This window comes from Alligator mississippiensis, chromosome 3 (assembly GCF_030867095.1).
Source record: "Alligator mississippiensis isolate rAllMis1 chromosome 3, rAllMis1, whole genome shotgun sequence".
NCBI lineage: Eukaryota > Metazoa > Chordata > Crocodylia > Alligatoridae > Alligator > Alligator mississippiensis.
Window position 1 is genome coordinate 95,475,055 of NC_081826.1, and position 20,751 is coordinate 95,495,805.

At 40.9% G+C, this 20,751-nt stretch overlaps 1 protein-coding gene across 1 annotated transcript in view; it reads left to right on the forward strand.

The window, feature by feature from the left end:
* The window catches only part of VAPA (VAMP associated protein A), a 39,458-nt gene extending 19,469 nt beyond the window's left edge, over positions 1-19,989 (forward strand). The window contains exons 2-6 of the mRNA XM_006262862.4: positions 1,289-1,441; positions 10,142-10,245; positions 13,085-13,165; positions 17,549-17,725; positions 19,185-19,989. Of these exons, the coding sequence (XP_006262924.1) occupies positions 1,289-1,441; positions 10,142-10,245; positions 13,085-13,165; positions 17,549-17,725; positions 19,185-19,343 (674 nt within the window). The 3' untranslated portion in view covers positions 19,344-19,989. The remainder of the gene's footprint in view (positions 1-1,288; positions 1,442-10,141; positions 10,246-13,084; positions 13,166-17,548; positions 17,726-19,184) is intronic.
* The last annotated feature ends 762 nt before the right edge of the window (positions 19,990-20,751 follow it).

Consider the following 20,751-nt stretch of genomic DNA (forward strand, 5'->3'; position numbering starts at 1 on the left):
ATAAGAATAAGAGAATCGGGATACCAACACAGATTAGTGGGCCATTCTGTGTAGTATCCTGGCCAAAGGTGGCTAATATTAATTGCTTCTGCAGAGAGGTGTCAGAATCCCTACTATAGAATAACCTGGCCATTAGGGAATTTTCTTCCCTAATTTTAGGGAGTTAAGTTGCTCAGTTAGTACCAGAAGCTAGAGGATTTGTCTTTTGACTTTTTCATTTTATTTAATGCAAGTTTGCTTTCAACTTATGGATTTTTTAATTGTCCTTCTGTTTTAATTTTTTAAATTTGGCATCTTCTTACTAATTTACAGTAGGATTTGAAAAAAATTAAAAGTATATGCTGAAGTGTATATAAGAAAATCTACATGTGAGATTCTGTTGAGAATAAATTTCATGTATGTGTTAAAAAAAAAAAAAGAAAACAAAACAAAAACCCTGTTCATGTCAACAAAAATTATAAGACATTTTCCCTGTGCTTATTTCTTTTTTTTGTGTATTCAGACCTTAGCAACTCAACAGAGGCTTCCAGTTAGAAAGCAATAAATGCTTAAGTATCCTAAAACTGTTCTGAGATTTCGTAAATTTATTGCCACTGTTGCTATAATATTTGACCATCTCCTAATTGCCATGTGATAGTTCAAGAAAACTGTAGGGAAAAAAAACATCATAACAATCCTGAAAAAATGTTTTCTGTGATATTTTCAAATAATTGAATGAAAAGACTCTGATCCTGATTTGTGTATTGTGCTATAGTGATATGCACCAATTATTGCATTAATGTAATAAAGTGCTCAAGTTTGGGGTGTAGCTGTGTTGGTCTAAGGACATAGGCAGACAAGGTTCCTTGGGTGAATTTGATATCTTTTATTAGACCAACCCAAATGGTTGGAGAATAGTTATTAAGCAAGCTTTCGGGTTCAAAAACCCTTCCTCAGGCTAAGGAAGCTTCAGCAGTTGGTGTGCTCTTCCTGGATGAGCACACACCAACTGCTGAAGCTTCCTTAGCCTGACGAAGGGTTTTTGAACCCGAAAGCTTGCTTAATAACTATTCTCCAACCATTTGGGTTGGTCTAATAAAAGATATCAAATTCACCCAAGGAACCTTGTCTGCATAAAGTGCTCAAGGCATTTAACAAAGAGTATCTGTATTGTTACATCCATTGTAATTAATGCTCTCAAATGGTTATCTTTTCCATCAAATAGGTTCTCAATACTGCATATCCAAGTATTTCTCCTAGAAACACTTAATTTTATTTTGTTTTGGGTTTTTTTTTGGAAAACTTTCAGGTCCCTTCACAGATGTTGTCACTACAAATCTTAAACTACGAAATCCATCAGATAGAAAAGTATGTTTCAAAGTGAAGACTACAGCACCTCGTCGATACTGTGTGCGGCCAAACAGTGGCATTATAGACCCAGGAACATCTGTAACTGTTTCAGGTAAAAGCAAATTTGTTTGTTTTTGATGTATAGCCTGATTTTTGTTGGTCTAGAATTACAATAGCTGTTACATAACATAATCTATGACTTCTTAACAGTATTGTTGATAATGGGAATATTGAAATTCTTTTCTGTAGTCATGCATGTACCTGCTCCCTACTAATTTTTGTTAAAAGCTAATATGTGAAAATCCTGTTTACTGAAATTTGAGAGCTAGCTTCCTATATTTCTGACCTGACTTGAGCCTATTAACTGTCATTGATAGAAGGTTTTCTGTATAGATGACTGATTTAAATAAGGTGAGGTTCAAAGAAGGGTTGTGTTGTGATAGGAAAGGGGAAAAAAAGAAAGGTAGTGAAAGAAATGTGACTTACCGTATCATGTCCTGTCCTAACCTTTAAGTATGCTGCCCATACAGAAACAGGAAGAGAAGGTTGGAAAGGATCAGAGCAGCATTAATGATTCTCTTGCTTAGTACTGGTGTATTAATTTTTATAATGTACCTTGAAGTTAGAGATCTCATTTTGGTTATGTAATTTATGGTGGTATGTTTTGACATTAGACACGGTCTCAATAGTATTTGAAAAAGTAGTTCAGATGTTTAGAGAACACTTGGTTGGATCATAGTACACTACCTTATTTAAATTAAGAAAACCATATAATTAATTTGGTCACTAAATCAAACTGTTAAACAATTACCTTTCCAGATTATTCCAGGTGGCACTGGTACTGACCCCTATACGTAGAACTCTTCTGGGTTACAGTGCCTCTGCGGCTGCATAAATTGAAGCAGAATGCCTTAGTGAAGGGCACTGTATGCCAGCAGAAGGGTTTTTTTCTGCTGGTGTAGCTATACCACTTCCTTGGTGATGTAAAGTAAGCTAACAGAAGCCTTTTCTGCAGCACAGGCTTTGCCAGCATAGTTGTGACACACCCCTACCTTACATAACTGTTCCAGTAAACCTTTGCAGTGTAGACCAGGCCTCAAAATACGTAACACTTCATTATAAAACAATTTTGTGCACAAATATTTTGAAAGAATTTATACCTCCATTGTTCACAGTGTTTTTGAAATTCCACAGAAGGAACCAAACAAATGCTTTTTTGTCCTGTGGAATTCTACTCAGCTTTGGCTGACATAACATACTTAAAAAAATTATCCTTTCCTTCTGTCCCTTGTGTTGTCATCAGATTTTTGGCAGTATTCCAGAATAATGAAACTAGAGACTGGATCCATGCTGTCTTCAGTAAAAAAAGCAGGACTCTAGTCTGGGAACCTCAGGGAGCAGAGAGGCTGAGACAGGGGCGGGCAGTTATTTTGGGTGGAGGGCCACTTACTGAATTTTGGCAAGCCATCAAGGGCCGCATGATAGGCAGCCAGGGGCAAGTAAATATTAATTTTCTAAATTTTTTTAGGGGCCTCACGGGCCGGATAGAATGGCCTGGCGGGCCATTTTTGGCCCCCGGGCTGCATTTTGCCCACCCCTGGGCTGAGAGGACTGGTCTGGTTTCTCTTCCGATTCAGCAAATGTTCCCATGGCTCATTACCTTTCCAATCTAAGCACGTGGTTTTAAGGAAATCCTACATTCAATCCTGAACGATCCATGATGGGGTGGGTATGAGAGGGAACGTAGCTGACTCTCTGACCACCTCTGTTTCTCTCCTTACTCCTTTCTGGCAGCCCCCAAAAAGTGGGATTTGTGATACAATGGTGGTGGTGGAGAGGAGGTCCACCTTTGATACTACAGATCCAGTTACGCTTATAACTGACTCTTCCTGGGGTCCCCACAACTTAGCAGTATAGGTGGCAATAGAATAGCCCGAGCCATATTCTCCTGTAATGAAGTATAGGAACTGATGAAGAGTTCATAGAAGTAGGGTCGGAAGGGATCTTGTAGATAATCAAGTCCGACCCCCTGCCCTGGGTAGGAGAGAGAACCAGGCTCAAATGACCTCAGCCATGTAGACATCAAGCCTCCTCTTAAAGACCCCCAGGGTAGGAGCCAGCACCACTTCTCTTGGAAGTTGGTTCCAGATCCTAGCCGCCCTGACTGTGAAGTAGTGCCTTTGGATGTCTAGTCTAAACCTACTCTCTAACAAGTTGTGGCTGTTATTCCTTGTTACCCCGGGGGGCGCTAGGGGGAACAGGGTCTCTCCCAAACCCTGCTGGTTCCCCCTGGTGAGTTTATAGATGGCCACCAGGTCCCCCCCTCAGCCTTCTCTTGCGAAAGCTGAACAGGTTAAGGTCCTGTAGCCTCTCTTTGTAGGGTCTGCCCTCCTGTCCCCGGATCATGCGGGTGGCCCTCCTCTGGACCCTCTCAATGTTGTCCACGTCCCTCCTGAAGTGCGGCGCCTAGAACTGAACACAGTACTCCAGCTGTGGCCTGACCAGTGTTGCATAGAGGGGGAGGATCACCTCCTTGGCCCTGCTTGAGATGCATCTGTGGATGCATGTCAGGGTACAGTTAGCTCTACTGACTGTGACCTCGCATTGTCGGCCCATGTTCATCTTGGAGTCAGTAATGACTCCAAGATCTCTTTCTGCTACCGTGCTCTCAAGAGGGGAGTTTCCCAGCTTATAAGTGTGCTGCTGGTTCCCACTGCCCAAGTGCAGCACCCTGCACTTGTCAGTATTGAAGCCCATCCTATTTTTGTTAGCCCACCCCTGTAACCTGTCCAGGTCCTGCTGTAATCTGTCCTTCCCTACTAGCGTGCCCACCTCACCCCAAATCTTGGTATCATCAGCAAATTTAAACAGGCTGCTTTTTACCCTGTTGTCCAAGTCACTAATGAAGAAATTGAACTCCCAAGGACTGAGATATGGGAAGCATAAGAAAAGTGGTGAGCAAATGGTCATGGAGGGTGGTATGTGCTGGCTCCTCTTATTTAACCTGATGTATTATGTAACACTTCTATGTATCTCATGGAAGTTGAACAGCAGTTCATGGCTTTTTTGTTGCACTCTGAGACGCTTTGATTAGATATAAAATTTTACTTAATTTTCAGCTTCAATTTTGTGGACTTCAGCTTTACTTACTGTATCTCACTGTTTCTTTATTAGATTATAATCCTCTAGTATTGGATGTCTGTTTCTTGGTAAGCAGTTTTAAATTTTGATCAGGATGTCATATGTGGTTCTTGGACATAAATAGATTGAGTTCCTTCAGTCACTTGCTGGAAGGATCCTTTCCCAGGCTGCAGCTTATCCTTGTAGTTTTCCCTTGTTGTTCTCAGATAAGTCATTGAAAGAATTTATTGATTGATAATGAGAGGAGCACCAATATATCGGTGCTATGTTGGATCAGCACCGATAAAAGGAAAATTAACATTATCGGCCATCAGCTTTTTTTTGGCTGGTGTAGCTGATAATATCACCGATAAATATAACGTGCCTTCTGGCCGGGGCCCCCAGACTCCGTGTGCATGTGCGCAGTCACAGCATGCATGTGGCCAGGAATGCAGCCAGGTAGTGTGGACAGCAGAGCTCTGCAGGTAAGTCTGGAGGGGAAGAGGTGAGAGGGGAGGGTAGATCAAGGCCCTCAGGGTGAGGGAGGGAGTGGGGCTGTGGGTGCTGCCCAACCAGGGTAGTGAATGGGATGTTGGTCTGAGGCAGGGAGCAGGATGAAGCTGTGGGCAATTCATCCAGGGCGCATTGGAGGGGTGGGGAGGGCAGCAGTTCCCCACTGCTGTGCATACCCCCCCAGGGGAGGCATGGGAGGCATGTGCCCCCCCCATTTGTGTGGGGGCTAGAAGTGGACTGCCTGCTGTGGGCTTGGGGCTCTTTGCTGCATTTGCGCTGGGGACCCTGCACTGGCTGTGTGCACCCTGCCAGCAGGGCAGCAGTGGGGATGGTAAGTTGTGGGCTGGGGACGCATGGCCAGCATGTAGCTCCTAGGGCAAAGGCAACAGAGCAGAGAGCCCCAAGTCCACAGTGGGCAGCCTGGCTCTGCCATCGCCCCACTCAGCTCTGTTCCTAGAAGCATCCCTATGCTTAAAAATGGTGGTGGTGGTGCTTGAACTAAAGCTCCTTTGACAAGTTTTAGTTCAAGTGCCCCTGCTGCCATTTTTAAGTGCTCAGATGCTGATCACCTGGATGAGCTGCCTGCAGCTTTGTCCTGCTTCTGGCCCCGGGGTCCCATTCACTGCTCTGGCTGGATAGCACCCTGTGCCTGTGCCCCTGCCCCACTTCCTTCCTCCACCATGGAGGCCTCAGTCTACCCCCCCCCCCCCACACCCCGTCCCCTCCCTTACACCCCTTTCCCCTCCACAGACTTACTTGCAGTGAGCTGCTCTCCATGCTGCCCAGCTGTGCTCCTGTAAATCGGTTATTGGATTGGTATTGGCAAAGATTCCTGGTGAATAATAGGCTATCTGTATCAGCCAAGAAAATCTTTATCGTTGCACCTCTATTGATAACCCCCTGTTCAAAACTGCTTTGAGATGTTTTTGTCTTTTAATCCAGTGCCATATTAATTTTTGAATCGAGCTGTTTTTTTATGATAGCATATGGGTACTAAGTCATGTCTTACAACAGTTTGTGTTTATGTTGACATAAGAGAACATAGAATGTTTCTCAACCACTTCTATAGTTTTCTTGCAAAAACGATTTGATAACCAGATTCCATTAAAGTATTTTCCAAGGTGTAATAAATTTAACACGATCCAAAGAGCCCGTTGACTCTGAATTTAAAGGCAGTTGGATCAGATTTTTGTCACTGAGTGACAAAAGAACCTTTTATAACTTCTAAATAGGCAGTTAAGGTTTCTGCCAGCATAGGGGGAAATACACTGATAGTAGAAATGCATACGTTCTGTTCCCCCATCCAAGGTGAATCAGAGTGCTGCATGTCCCACCCTGTGCTCCACTTGCAGAGCAGTCCCAGGACCACTGTATCTTAAAGCAGCACTTAATTCACTTAAAATTACTCCAGAAATTGTTTTAGTTCTCAGTGGGACCAAAGAGTCAGGGGAGCAGAAATATCTAAAACCATCTTCTCCCATCTTCATACTGCATTTTTGTAAAATAACATGTATCAAATATTGCAGCATCATTTTTTCTGCTTCATTTTATGGAATACATGGACCAGAGCAGTCAAGAAGTCTTTGTATTATTTATGCTATAATAAAAAGCAATGTGCAAATATCAAGCTATCACTTTCCAAAATTTTTTTTAATACGCAGCAGTTTGAATGGCTTTCATTAGGGGTCTCTGTAAATCATGCTGGAAGCACCCTGTTCAGTAGCTTCTTTAATGTTTTCATTTTGCCGCTTGTTCTCCCCTGCCTCAGTTGGTGCAGGGTCCCTATCAGCTTGGCCATTTGCTGCTGTTTTAAATATGCTGAGGTTTTTTGCTTTCCTGGCAATCAGTGGCATATGACCCAGCCTGCAGGGCCTCTCCGCTAATCAGGGGTGGGAGAGGGCAAGCAGTGAAATGAAAGCATTAAAGAAGTTGTCATGGGGGGCAGAGATCCCTACCTATCATTAATACGAGTAGTGTAACAGTCTACCAGTGTTTGAATTTAGCGTGCCTCTGAGACACCTGCATAAGTACAGATTTCAGAGAGGGGAAGAATGAAGAAAGATGTTGCTCGTAAAGGCAGAGATGGAGAATTAATCTATTTTACAACTTTTCTCCTAGAAGTGTATGATGGGGGTGGGAGGGATTAAATATTTTCTTTACTTTTAACATTACATTTTTAATGTTTTTTGTTTGTTTGTTTGGAGGACTTCTTTGAGGAGTAGTTATCTTCCCCTCCAGCTGTTCCACCCCCACTGTTGGATGGACAGGTTTGGTCATTAAAGGTTGAAGAGAGCCTTGTGTTTTTCAGGATGTTTGTTTTCATTAGCCTATTTAAAAATAAATATTTTTAAACAAGTTGAATAAATGTTCCTTTCCTGCTCCAGTTCAGTTTTCTTTGCTTTTCAGATTCTGTTAGTTTTTTATTATGCCATAGTCTTCCAGAACAAGGTGAAGATGTACTTAACACTTCTAAGGTAGAAGCACACTCCCCCTTTTTTAGTCATCAAGAAATCAGAAACAGAAGTTAGAACTTCCATATGTGCTAAAGTTTTCTTTTGTTGAAAAGCAGATAATTTTCCCCTTTGATTAGATACTAGGTGATCTAGCTAGTCAGAGAAATGGCTGCATGATTGGGATTGTAACACAGGAGGCGCTGTTTTCCAGGAAATAATGCACATGGAGGGATTAGGTTAGTTTTCTGTATTTTACTTGGGTGCGTGTATTTATAAATTATTTAAGGCAGTCCTAACCTAAAGAATTTGGCTCTTCCTAAATGTAAATAGACAACTTTTAACTGTGCACTTTGGCAGATGTGGAAAATTGGTTCTTTTCTAGGACAAAGTTGATCACATGTATTGTATATTTTACATGAAACCAAGTAGGGATCTAGCCTACAGTATTACAGATGCATTTTCCTAGCTAAACCACAAGATGGCTCCGGTAGCTTTTTTACCACTATAAAATTAGAAAGGTTGGGGGGAACAAATACTTGCACAGTTGGTAGTATTGTATAAGATGTTGTGCAGTTGCCATATAATTTTTTTCCTAGAATTACTTTCACTTTTGCTTTGGAGTTTTAGATTTGTATTCCAGGTTTTCATTTATATAGGAGACATGATGATGATGTTTAGTTATAAAAGATCTGTACTGGCAAAATTACAGTAATCTGAAGTGTTTTTTTTTTAATATAAATGAAAGGAAACAAGTTATAAAAAGACATGAACTGGAAATGTTCTCCCTTCAATAACTGAGAATTGGCCACTCAAATCTCTACTTTAAAAAGGGTACCTTTACCAAATAAGTTTAATTTGTGCCATTTTTGGTGATGATTGATAACCTACTTGAATTGAGGTACTGGAAACCCTTTCTGCAGATATGTGGCGGGAGAGGGGAGTGAGGTATTTGTAATAGAATTTGTATTTTGTTGCAGAACTTTGCTTCAGTACCTAACCTTTCTCTTCATAATTTTGAAGATCTTTGAAAACATTTAATGTGTAATTGATGCTGTGTGATTAACTGATGTTGTAAATAGTTTAAAGTAATAACTTTGAGAGATTAATTGCCATTTTCTTCTTTCAGAAGGTAACTTCATTTAACTCTGAAACCTAAAGATGCAAATATAATTTTGACACTATATCAGTACTGAGGAGTCTAGCAAAAATATCCAGCTAAACTGCAACCTAAAATGACACCTAGTAATTAATGCCTAAACTTTGGTGCTCAAAGCTCCAGCTTTCCCCAGCAACTTGTTTCATATGGAATATTGATAAGGAAAAATTATGTTGAAAATGGAAAGTCTTTACATGAGTAAATTTAAAGTAAAATGCAGGAGCTACTGTACTGATTGTATATACATACTTGATTAATTCATAACCTTTAAGTAAAGCTACTGTAAACTTTTCAATGTCTCACTGCATCAAATCGAAGATATTAGCTGTAGAAACTCTGCTTGCAGTACCTGGAGCTTTGAATATTTCTAGACAGAAAAAAAAAAGTTAAAACCTGAGTTAATTTTCAAATATTAGTGCCTGAACAAATTGTATTGTAGGTATGATCCCATTAGGTATCTCACAGAGCTTTATAAACCCAGGAAATTAAAGTTACACTTAACCCAAACATATTAAAGGCAAAGAACACTCAGACAACTTCAGATTTTCCCTCTAGTGGTGACTTGCAATAATTGTGATTTATGAATGAGGCATGTTAGGTCTTTTTAGTATCATATTAAACTTTTTTTTAAAGGCATCTTATGCTTTACCCCCTTTTCTACTGAATTTGGTTTTGCTCTGTTTATATAGTCAGAGCATGTTGAGTCTGCATAAGTAGCATGGTAGAGCAGGACTGTCCAATTCCTGAAAGGCCATGGGCCTCATACGTCCTTCCCTGTTCCCATTGTACTATCCCAGCACTCCTGTGCCCTGCACATAGCACTTTGTAGGTCCTTCCTACTGTGCTGTACAGGAGGCACCTTGCTGTGCTGTGCTACAGGGAGCCCCTGAGGCTCTCTTAGCCGCACCCCAGGGATGGGGGAGCCTGAAGATTGTACTGCCAGAACCATGGAGGAAGTGGTGTCCAGACCTGGAGTCTGGGAGTAGAGCATAGGAGTAGAGCGTTGTAGGAGCGGGCCTAATTGAAGTATGTGCTTTCCCACCATTGTAGTGTCATTCTCACAATGACAGATGGGAACTGGCCCAGCTATCACCACCTGAAAAATCTTTGTCATAGATCCTGGTTGTCACTACCATCTTCTCTTCAGTCCTGTGTCTTTACATTTACTTGAGGCATAGTATACATTTGACTCTACAAACCTGTGTCATATATCATAGTTCTGGTGATTACATTGCAGAAAGAAAACAGTGGATTGTGGTAAACTACGCTTGTTTTCTTCATTATTTTTTGGAATGGATTAAAAAAAATTACCGCAGTATAGCCTCAGTCCAAACCACATTAATACAAATGAGAGTTTGTTAATTAAATAGGCCCTAAATAATTTTAAGATTTGTTTCTAGTTCATGGCTGTTATCACATCATATTCCTCCCAACCCACTTCCAACACTCCATTTGTGTTATAGATTTGTTAGTGGCTACTCAAATGAGAATTGAGTTGTCTAAAATGATTAGAATGCTTGCATTATTTAAAGAACTAGGCATTAATCTTAATCCTTAATTTCTTGAACAGTAATGCTACAGCCTTTTGATTATGACCCCAATGAGAAGAGTAAACACAAGTTTATGGTACAGACAATCTTTGCACCACCAAACATTTCAGATATGGAGGCAGTGGTAAGTAAAATGAATATTATCTTCTTCAAGATGTTTTGTTGTGTAATATGTTGAAATCAAACTTTCGTGATTAACTCTTATTCTTGGAAAAGGCTAGGTTTTTTTCCCCTTGAACAAATCTGGCTTATGTGAATGATCCAAGATTTTGAATCATAAATGCACAAATATGTCATTGGTACTTTTGACCTACTTAAGCTCTGTTTGAAGGGGAAAGCTAAGTGAATAAGGAAATAAGTGCATACCAATGGAGGGATAAGTTGACTATTATAACTTGGGTTTACTGAACCTTACAAGTGTTTAATAGGGAGACTGTAAACAGGTCAAGGTTGAAGGAACTCTGAGAAAATGGAAACATCAAGCCCATGGCAAGTTTTAATGACAGAGGCGTTATTTGATTCACAAAGAGTTAACTAACACGCACAATGTGTTTTCAGAAAAATCAGAACAGCTTGAGGGGAGAATGGGAGGTATGTATTTTTCTTCAAGAAGGCAGACTATGCAGAAACATTTCTTTCTGGGAGAGGGAGTAAATTTGTAGGTTGAGTTGGTTTGTTATGTGGTTTGTTGCCAGATAGGATTGGTATGAAAGAAGACTGAGCAAGAAAAGATTTAGTAGCTTAATAGGATGGATTGTGTGAGGGCAAAAGGTAGAGGTTGTGCATATAAGAATAATAGTGGAAAAAATGTTGGAAAGTGGCCAGCCCAGGAAGAGTGATTGGAAGAAATGGTCAAAAGACTACCATGATTCTTTCCTTCTGTAAGGGAAAGAAATGTAACATAAAAGGGGAAAAAGATGCAACAATCTGACTAAAATTGTACACCACAACAAACAGCTTGCTCAACTGAAGAGAGACCATCTAGTATAAGGAGTGATTTTTAGGTATCTACAAAAAAAGTTAAAACGAAAGTTGGTATTAGTAGCTATTAAGGATTTCATAAATATCTAGTCATACCAAAATTACCATTACAGTATCTAGTCATATCATGCATCTACTCCTATTAAAGTAAGTGTGTCATTACTTGCATGTTGTTGTTTTTTTAAATCTATGGAATAGAAGGTGAAGAAATGTATAACAATATACTGATTCAGGGATTGGTTATAAAACTAATTTATGGGATACATGTAGTCTAGTGTTTCTGAAGTTATTTTCCAAAATAGCAGTTCATATGTAGCTGTGACATGCATCTTCTCCTGGCACCATTTTTCAGACCAGGACGGTTATCAGGTCCTGTAGTGTCTATTCTCATCACATTTGGCTAGGCTTGGGGTATTAAAAGGTTTTCTGTTGTAAATTTTCTGTATCTTAGCTCAGTGTAATGTTTGTTGTTCTGAAAGGTCTTATCCAAATTTAATTTTCTGATTGCTGTACAGTGAGGCATGGTTTTATCTGTCCTGGAAGTAGGTGTTTTGTGTCAAGCATGCAAAGACATACCTCATAGTTTTAAAAACTCAGTTGGGTAGGCAGGAATATTCTAGCATCTCTTACCATTAAATATATTTGCTGGCTTTGAGCAATTCATAATGTTTATAAGCTGTTTACTATTTTGTAGGCCCAAATGACTCTGTGTTAAATTGTACAAACTGATAGTAGTCCAGAAATTTAGATTGTGGACACCTATTGAAACATTTTGAAAAGGTTTATTTTAAAGGATAAGATGTTTGTTAATTTTGCCACATTATTATACAGTTAGGGATGCACCGGTAAAGGTTTTCTTGGCTGATACTGATAGCCGATTTACAGGAATGCAGCCTGGCAGCTTCCTGCCAGCAAGTCTGTTGGGGGCAAAGGGGCATGGAGGGGCAGGGCAGATCAAGGCCCCATGGTGAGGGAGGGAGTAGGGCAGGGGCAGGTGCTGCCCTCTGGGCTGGTGATGGGGACCCTGGGACTGGGAGCAGGACAGGGCTGCAGATTGCTTGTTCTGGGGGAACATGGGGGAGCAGGGTGGCTCCCTGCTGCTGTGTGCATCCCTGGGGAGGCATGAGCTTGCCCTGCCCCGAGCACAGTCCTGGCCCAGCCCCCCCACTGGGAAGAGGCTGGCGCAGCCCCTGGCCCCGAGCCTGCAGCAGGCAGCCTACCCTCACCCCATGTGCAAATCGGGGGGGGGGTGGGGGGGGCGCACATATCCCCATGCCTCCCTTGGGGATGTGTGCAGCAACAGGAAGGCTCTTGCGCCCCCTAGACGAGCTGCCTGCATTTCCATCTCATGCTCTACCTCATTCACTGCCCTGGGAGGGCAGTGTCTGTCCCTGCCCCACTCCCTCCCTCATCTAAGGGCCTTGATATGTGTCCCCCTCCTCCCTCCCCCAGACTTACCTGGTGGACGCTGCTCTCCAAGCTGCTGGGCTGCATTCCTGGCTGAGTTGCATTCTGTAGCTGTATGCATACATGCAACGTGTATTGGTGACGTTATCAGCCAAAAAAAGCTGATTGCTGATAATGTTAATTTTCCTGTTATTGGTGCCAATTCGATATGTTACTGACGTGTATCAGTGCACCTCTAAGTACGGTAAAAGTTTTTTGGTTCCCTTCCCATTTTAGAAAGTCATCTTTTAGTTCTTTTTGCTTTAAAATTGAGCAGTTCCATTGCAGTATGTTCCACTTATTCTCTTTTATTTCCAGTCCATAGCTTTTACATACCTTGAACTTCTGTTATTCAAATAGTAATAAGTAATGAATACCAAATAATTGTTTGAAAACTAAAATCTGGAGACTGTAGCTGGAATAAAGCCAGTATTCAAAAATGTGTTTTTCGGAGATAAATCATTTTAGAACTGTTTTAAGTGCTTGGTTTGGATGAATGTTGCATGTTAAGTAACCATAAAATATTTTTGTCTTAGTGGAAAGAGGCAAAACCTGATGAACTAATGGACTCGAAATTAAGATGCGTCTTTGAAATGCCCAATGAAAATGATAAACTGGTAAGTAAGAAGAAAGTAAGAAATAAGGGTGATGCTATTACTGAATTCTTTTTTAAGACCTGTAATGCAGTTTCAATTTTACGTTGAATATTTCTGTTTTCAAAATATAAGCAAATATATATTTACTAATATGCAGTAATATTAAATAACTATTTATATGTATGTAATATTTATTGAAAAATACACTCAATGTCTTTGGAAAAAGTAAGGTTATATTTAGCATGCAACTATTAAGTCTATGATATATTTTTATTAATTAACATAAAAAATTACTCATTTCTAACCTGTAATTTTAAATTAAGCTTTCTTCAGTTAAGAGATTCTTAGATCTCTTACAACACTTGCAGGAGCATGACACTGCCCACTGTTGTTCCCCTGCTTTACATGTGGCAGGTTAGAATGCTGTGCCCTTGTAGTTGTGTAACATGGCTGATATTGTTTTAGTTAAAGCAGGGATCCGGGTTTTCCATTTCTCATGGAAAAACAGAGAAAACCATGGATTTCCCGACTTTATCAGAGAAAAAACAGATTTTCCCTTTTAGTGAAGATACCTGTGGATTTCCCCCTTTTGCAAAGAGCTGTGCAGGTGGCAGAGCTCCAACCTGCAAGAGCTGATTGCAGAAAGGGCAGGAAACCCTCAGCCCTGCCCAGAGGGAGAGGGGGAGGGGGAAAGGGCAGGGCCTGAGGCTCGCATTCACCCAGGGCTTGACTCAGGCTCACTGTTGGTTCCTGGAGCCTGTGAGGTAAGTGGGGCTTGCAGGGGGCTGCTGGGTTGTAGGTAAAGGCTAGGGGGCGCTGGGGGGGCCCCGGGTGGCAGGTGTAGGTGACTGGAGGAAGTTGGCGGGGCAGGTGTGGGGCAGAGTGTTGGTATGTGGCGGAGGATGTGGGGAGATGTTGGGGGAAGCCGCACATGGAGCTCCCGCACGGCCGGTGGCACACGGATCCAGAGCACCGTGTTGTTGGCCCTGCAGGTAAGCCGCACATGGAATCGTGGAGTGCCGATAGCGCACTGCTCCCGGTCCATGTGCTGTGGGCTGGCTTTGCACCTCTGTGTGGCTTCCTTCAGGAGTGTGGGAAGCCACACAAGGAGGCACTGAGTCCGCTTGGCTGATAGCACTCGGCTCCTGGTCCACGCACTGTAGGCTGGGCTTTTCTTGGGGGGCGGGGCTGGCTCCACGCACTACCGGGAGGGCAGAGAGGACCCGCAAACCCCAGATCTGTGCATGGGGCAGGACAGGTGTGTGCTGCAGACTTACGCTCCCCACCCTCGTGCCCTCCCCCAGGTCCTCCGTAGTGCAATGTGCAACCTGGCTTGGCAGGGCATAGTGGGACCACGCAGGAAAGCTGCTTGCTGCTGCAAGCTCCATGCTGCCCTGGCCGCACCTCCCCTGTGTGCATGGGGGCAGTGTGGGTAGCAGCTCAGGGTTGTGCCCCTCACTGTTGCCCCTGCCTGCAGGGGAAGTGTTGCCAGGGCATTGCGGAGCTCCAGAGGCAAGCAGATTTCCTGCATGTCCCCTCTGTGCCCTGCTGTGCTGGGTCATCACACGCTGTACTGCAGAGGCCCCGGGGAAGGCAGCAGGTTGGGGATCACAAGTCTGCTGTACACACTCATCCTGCCCTTGCCCTCTGCACAGATCTGGAGGGCGCGGGTCCCCCCTGCCCCCCGGGAGTGTGTACTGCCTTTGGGAGCCAGCCTCGCCCCTGCCTAAGCCGGCAGCAGCAGTGGGGGAGCCGGCTTTGCTCCTGCTGCAGCAGCTGCTGCCTTCTGCTGGGGGCAGGGAGCTGCGGACTTGGGTCCCTGGCCCTATAGCCTTGGCAGCTGGGGGCCCCCTCTGGCAGGGCTGGGGGGCTGTGGGTGGGTGGCAAGGGGCACAAGCAAGCCTGGGGGGCTGTGGGGAGTGAGGGGCACCAGTTGGGTTGGGGGGCTGTTGTGGGGGGAGTGAGGGGCATGAGCAGTGTGGGTGGGCTGTGGGGGGAGTGGGGGGTACCAGGGAGGATGCTGGGGGAGTGAGGAGCATGAGCAGGGCTTGGGGGGGTTGTGAGGAATGAGAGGCACCAGTGAGGGGGTTGGGTTTTAATTTTAATCATGGATTTTGGGTATTTTTATCAGAGAATTTGTGATTTTTTTTATTTTATTTTATTTATTTATTTTTATCGGGGGAAACCAGGAACCCTGGTTATAAGTTAGAGAAGGATTTATTGAATGATTTGAGGCTTGGCATTGGATTATGTGACTTTCAGAGGTCTCTTCCAGGCCTAGTTTCTATGATTCTTCACTTGGTTAGCACGGATACTCTTGACATCCATCTTTTATGTTAGTGGTAAAGCAGGGAAATTTAAGATGCAGAGGCAAGAACTCTGTGGCAGATGATAATTTCAAGACATCAGTATAGAAGAGCACTGTCCTTTCTGAACTGTGTACGTCATTTAAAACAGTAATTGTTAGTTCTTGACAAGGTAGAAGGGAGCAGGACTGTGAAGAGTACAGTTGAGAATTATAAGTATTTCAATTGCGCTCTCATAGTGCAGTTGGTGCTTTGTGGTAGCAACATATTAGTACCCTGGTGCTATGTTGGATTCAAGGTGGCTGTTAATGTTATAAGGGAGTGTTATCTAAATACACAGTGGGAAACATGTTTCTAGTAGAAGTATTAGAGGTGTTTGCAGCAGTACCTGGTAAGAACAACCAGGTTTTGCCTGTATTGCAAAATCTCTTTTGGGTATGATTTCTTCTATTCTTTCATTCTGAATCCCAAGAGATACTTCCTACAGACAGCTACAACGCTGTACACAGTCTTGTAATGTAATGCTTTGGGTGTCATATGAAAATATTTTGGGAAGAAGATATCAATAAAATGGGAATTTGTATCAATCTTTGGCAACCCATCTACACTAGAAAAGTAAAGGTTAAACATAATTTTAATAGATACTCATTTAGTTGGATTAATTTTTACTTCTCTCTTACTATTAAGCCATTACATTCTTTACTTGTAGATTCTAAGTAGCTATGTTTAATTTTACACTAAACCTTAGAGTTTAGCCAGAACACCAAATGCTTATTGTACAAAACTAACACCTGTAGCTAACTCTTTTTTTGCATGTTCTGTAACATGGTACCTTCATATTATTACTGCCTGTACATAATATTTATGTTTTTCTGAGTAGCAGCGTGGGGTTGCAGAACCTAATCCTTTAGCAGTTGGTTTAGTCACTCCCTTAACTCTTGAAATGAGAAATCTGATCAACACTGAGGGTATGGCTTACCTGCCACCTCAGGATTTACCTACACCAGGATACAAGTATTTCACTCCAGCCAACAACAAGTTTCTTCAGACGCCTACCAGCTATAGCCAGAAGATTGACATGAAGGAGCCAATCAGTGAGGTCAGACAGCAGAAGCAGGTTTGTTCCAGGGAGTTAAAAGCTTTAGGGATCTAGTGGAGTTTCTGTTTAGATAAGAAACCGATAAGAAGTGCTAAATCCTGCTCTTCTTAGTCATGCCTGAGGTATTCTTTTGAATCCTACCAGGACTCCCTGTAATATGCAGTACAGCAGGATATGGCCCTTAGGTTCTTTGTGACCATGCTGTACAATATCTAAAATGTAAGAAGATGTAATAATACAGCTGATAAAATTATTTATAACAATATTAAAACATGGATACTGCATTTTATAAATCCATTTAACTCTGTAGTTAATTGAGGTCACTGCTATATGGAATGGTACGAAGCCCACAAGACAACATACAATGTTTAGAGCAGGGAATCTAGACTCCTGGAGTTTATTAGCAGCTTTGTCACAGCTTTGCTTACTTTGGGTGGTCATTTAACCTTTGCACGTGTTTACCTAAATTCAAAATGAGAAGAGCCATGAAGTGCAATCGACATTTGTAAAATCCCTTGAGAACCTTTACTGCTAGGCATTCTAGATGCCTGCCCAGTTTTTTTCCCTATACTTAATCGCATTAGTCCCTAATAGAACCTCTGTTTTTCTTCACCTGCTACTTTATTTTACTGTGTCCTCTTGCTTCTTGTCACCTTAATTATTTTTCTTTTACCTTTTTCTTTTCAAGTACAAATGGAGGTTCACGTCTTAAGTTATCTTTGGATGCCTATTGGGTCAAGTTAGTTTGAGAGAACTTTTTTTTCCTCAAAGGCAGAAGCACTAACTACAAACAGTGCAATGTCCTGATGACTTCTAAGGTTCTTACAAATGAAGGTTGAAAAATCAATGGCAAAAATCTTTCCATTGTTTAGATAAGTAATAAATATTAACTTTATTGAACTATGCTGTAGTAATAGTTTGCTTTTTTCAGTTTTTGAGAACTAAATAATATTTACATCTTGAAAAGTAAAATTCTTAAGTTGTTCTTAATATTTGTAGAATGATATAGAATCAAGCAAGTCTGCCCCAGTGCTGAATACATCTAAACAGGATGGACCGATGCCAAAACCACATAGTGTTTCACTTAATGATACCGAAACGAGGAAACTAGTGGAAGAGTGCAAAAGACTTCAGGGTGAAGTGATGAAACTGTCAGATGAAAATCGGCACCTGAAAGTAAGTTCTCTAATGTGTTTTATATTAAAATGAGTTGCTCCTAAGCATCTGATTTAAAAGCCATAGATTTATGTTCAGTCATGCAAATGAAATTATGCTTAAAGGAACTCATTTGGAGAATGAGACAGGCTTATTTAGAGAGATTAAGGTACTGTTATCAGTTTGTCAGGGCTCATTTGTGATGTAACATTTATTTTTCTAAGAACAAAGATTTATCAAAGGTTCTTTCTTCAGTACTGTCTTAGCCAGATTGTCACTCTTCTCATTTTAAAATCCTGCTTCTGTGTAAAATGCAAGAAGTGAATTTATTAAAATGTTTTTAAAGTACAGGTGATCTAAGAATTATTATTCCATATGCAAGAACATATGCAGCACAGGATAATGAGAAGTATATTTGAAATACTCCCCAATTATTGAGACTTCATCAGTACATTTTTTTATACTGCTAAGATACTAAAGTTCTGCAAGTTAACTGTTTCTTACGATAGAATAGAACAAATTGTGTCCTTTTGAAACAGAATGCTGGCTGTCCTTTCAGTCTTGGCAGTTCTGGTCAGTTTTTATGAAACACGGTGATATCCTTTGAGTGTATGTATAGGTATGCAGGAACGTATAGGTGAGATCTAAACTAACAGCACTAAATTTAATCTAAAATGATGAAATTTTGGCATATTAGTTGTGGCCAACTTGTTCGTACTTTCTTTTGGTTTTGTATACTGCTATTTTTTAAATACTTTACCTTGGGGGTTCCCAACCTTTTTTTATGCTGCAGACTGACACACTGGAGACCAGTGGCACACTGTGGGCAGGCAGCCAACCCTGTCTTATACTCGGTATACTCAGCGTAAAAAAAGGGTTGGCTGCCGGTCCACAGTATGCTTGTCACTTCCAGTCTGCAGTGTGCTGGTCCGCGGTCACTTCCATTCCAGCAGCTGACCCTCCTGTGGAACCAGGGGTTGGGAACCCCTGCTTTACAGCATACAGTTGCATGTGATTATCGTAGCCTAAAGGCTTCTATATTGGCAATAATTATTTTTAAAAAGGAACCTGAAATAACGCTAATAGCTAAAACTGTAATGTAGCAATATTGGAGAATACAGCAAAATAAAGCATAAAATATAGATTTCAGGTATCCTTTTTATTTACTATTCAATTTTTAATGTGCGACTAAAAGATGGATCTTATGAAGTTTTCAGTTAAATGTTTTGTTCCCTTTAATTAAGATGTATGCACAGGGGCAGGGTAAAAAATTGTGTATTAGTTATTCAATTAAGAACAATTATGATTGATTCAAATTTACTTTGTCATGGCTTTTCTTGTATAGCATAGTTTAAATAATAAGTAATGGCAATTATTATTTTTTTATGATCATAAATGTTTTTAGATTCAGGTTCCTGGTTAAATTTTTTTCTCATAGGTATCTTATTCACAAATTCTTCCATTTTTTTTTTCTTTTCAGGAGGAAGACTTGAGGCTCAGAAAGGTAGCACGCTCAGATAAATCTGGATCACCCACAGCCTTGGCTCTCAGAGAGAATGGCTCAAATCCTCTTCCCTCTCTTCTTGTTGTAATTGCAGCCATTTTCATTGGATTCTTCCTAGGGAAATTCATCTTGTAGAGAGTGAGAGAGAGAGAGAGAGAGAGAGAGAGAGAGAGAGAGAGAAGCATGCAGAGTGCGGCTTCCTTTTTGTTTCTTGGCCAGGAAAAGATTTGTTTACCTACCGCTTCATTGGTAGTATGGCCCAAGTGACCATTTTTGTGTACAGCGTCATACAGGCTTTGCCTTTAATGATCTCGCACGGTTAGAAAACACAATTAAAATAAAAGACAAACTGTTCGGCTACTGGACAAAATTGTACATTTAAATCATCAATAGCAGGTGTCAGTTGCACATTCAGTCCTTTATGAAAATTCATAAATAAAGAATTGTTCTTTCTTTTTGTGGTTTTAATAAGAGTTCAGAAATTGTTCAAAGTCTTGTAAATGTTATTTTAATAATCCTTTAAAATTTTATCTGTTGTTGTTACCTCTTGAAAAATGATTTATTAGATTGCTTAATCCCACTCATTCAGGAATATGACAAGAGGTATTCTGGGGGAATGGTGCCTCTTACTGTGTAAATTTTCTCCTTTATCTTTCTTTGCTAATATCATGGCAGAATTTTTTTTCTTATCCCTTGTGAGGCAGTTGTTGACAGTTTTTCATCCTTACAATCCTGTCCCATGATATTTAACATTAAAAGAGAAATAAAATTGTTAACAGATTTTTCTGCTGGGTAGCCTGTTTGTGTGTTGTTGTACTCCTAGAAGGAATTCTTAAGTTCACGGTAGCTTGCAACATGTAACAAATGGCTAATTTAAAATTTACCTGCTTAAATCCTTGGCTTAGACTGTTGTAATTAAAGTTTTTGGGGGGAAGAGGTTTCCTTTTTATTTATTTAAAGAACCATTTGCTGGCTGCTTCAGCAATAGAAATAATTATCCAACGTGTTCAGACATAAGAATAATTTGGATTATCCAGCAGGTATAAAAATTGATAGACAAATGTATTTAGCACATGGTATTAAAAATTTGCTTGGATTGTGTGGGCAGAGAGCAGTCAGCCTTCTGTTCCATTTTTGGGTGTGTTGCATATCTTTCAAGGGACAACAGATTCTTGGATTTCATAAAGGGTACTCCATCCAAGTTTACTATCTTATCTGTTATGTTTGTAATACCACTTTAGCAAATATTCTTAAATGCAATTTTTTTTGTAATTAAACACTCAAAATGAATTTCTGTGATGCAGAGGAATTGTGTGCTGAGTGAGCCTCGGTTACTCAACATCCAAAAATTAAAAAAAAATCATTTTATGCAACTCTTAGTAAAATTTCTCTGTGTTACTAACCATGTATAGCTGAGTTTAAAAAATGCATTTATTGGGTCTGAAATGCTTCCCTGCACTTAATCCTATGTCTTGCCTCATTTCTGATATACATGTCATTAAAAAAAACTGACTGTAGTATCGGAACAAAATATATCCATACT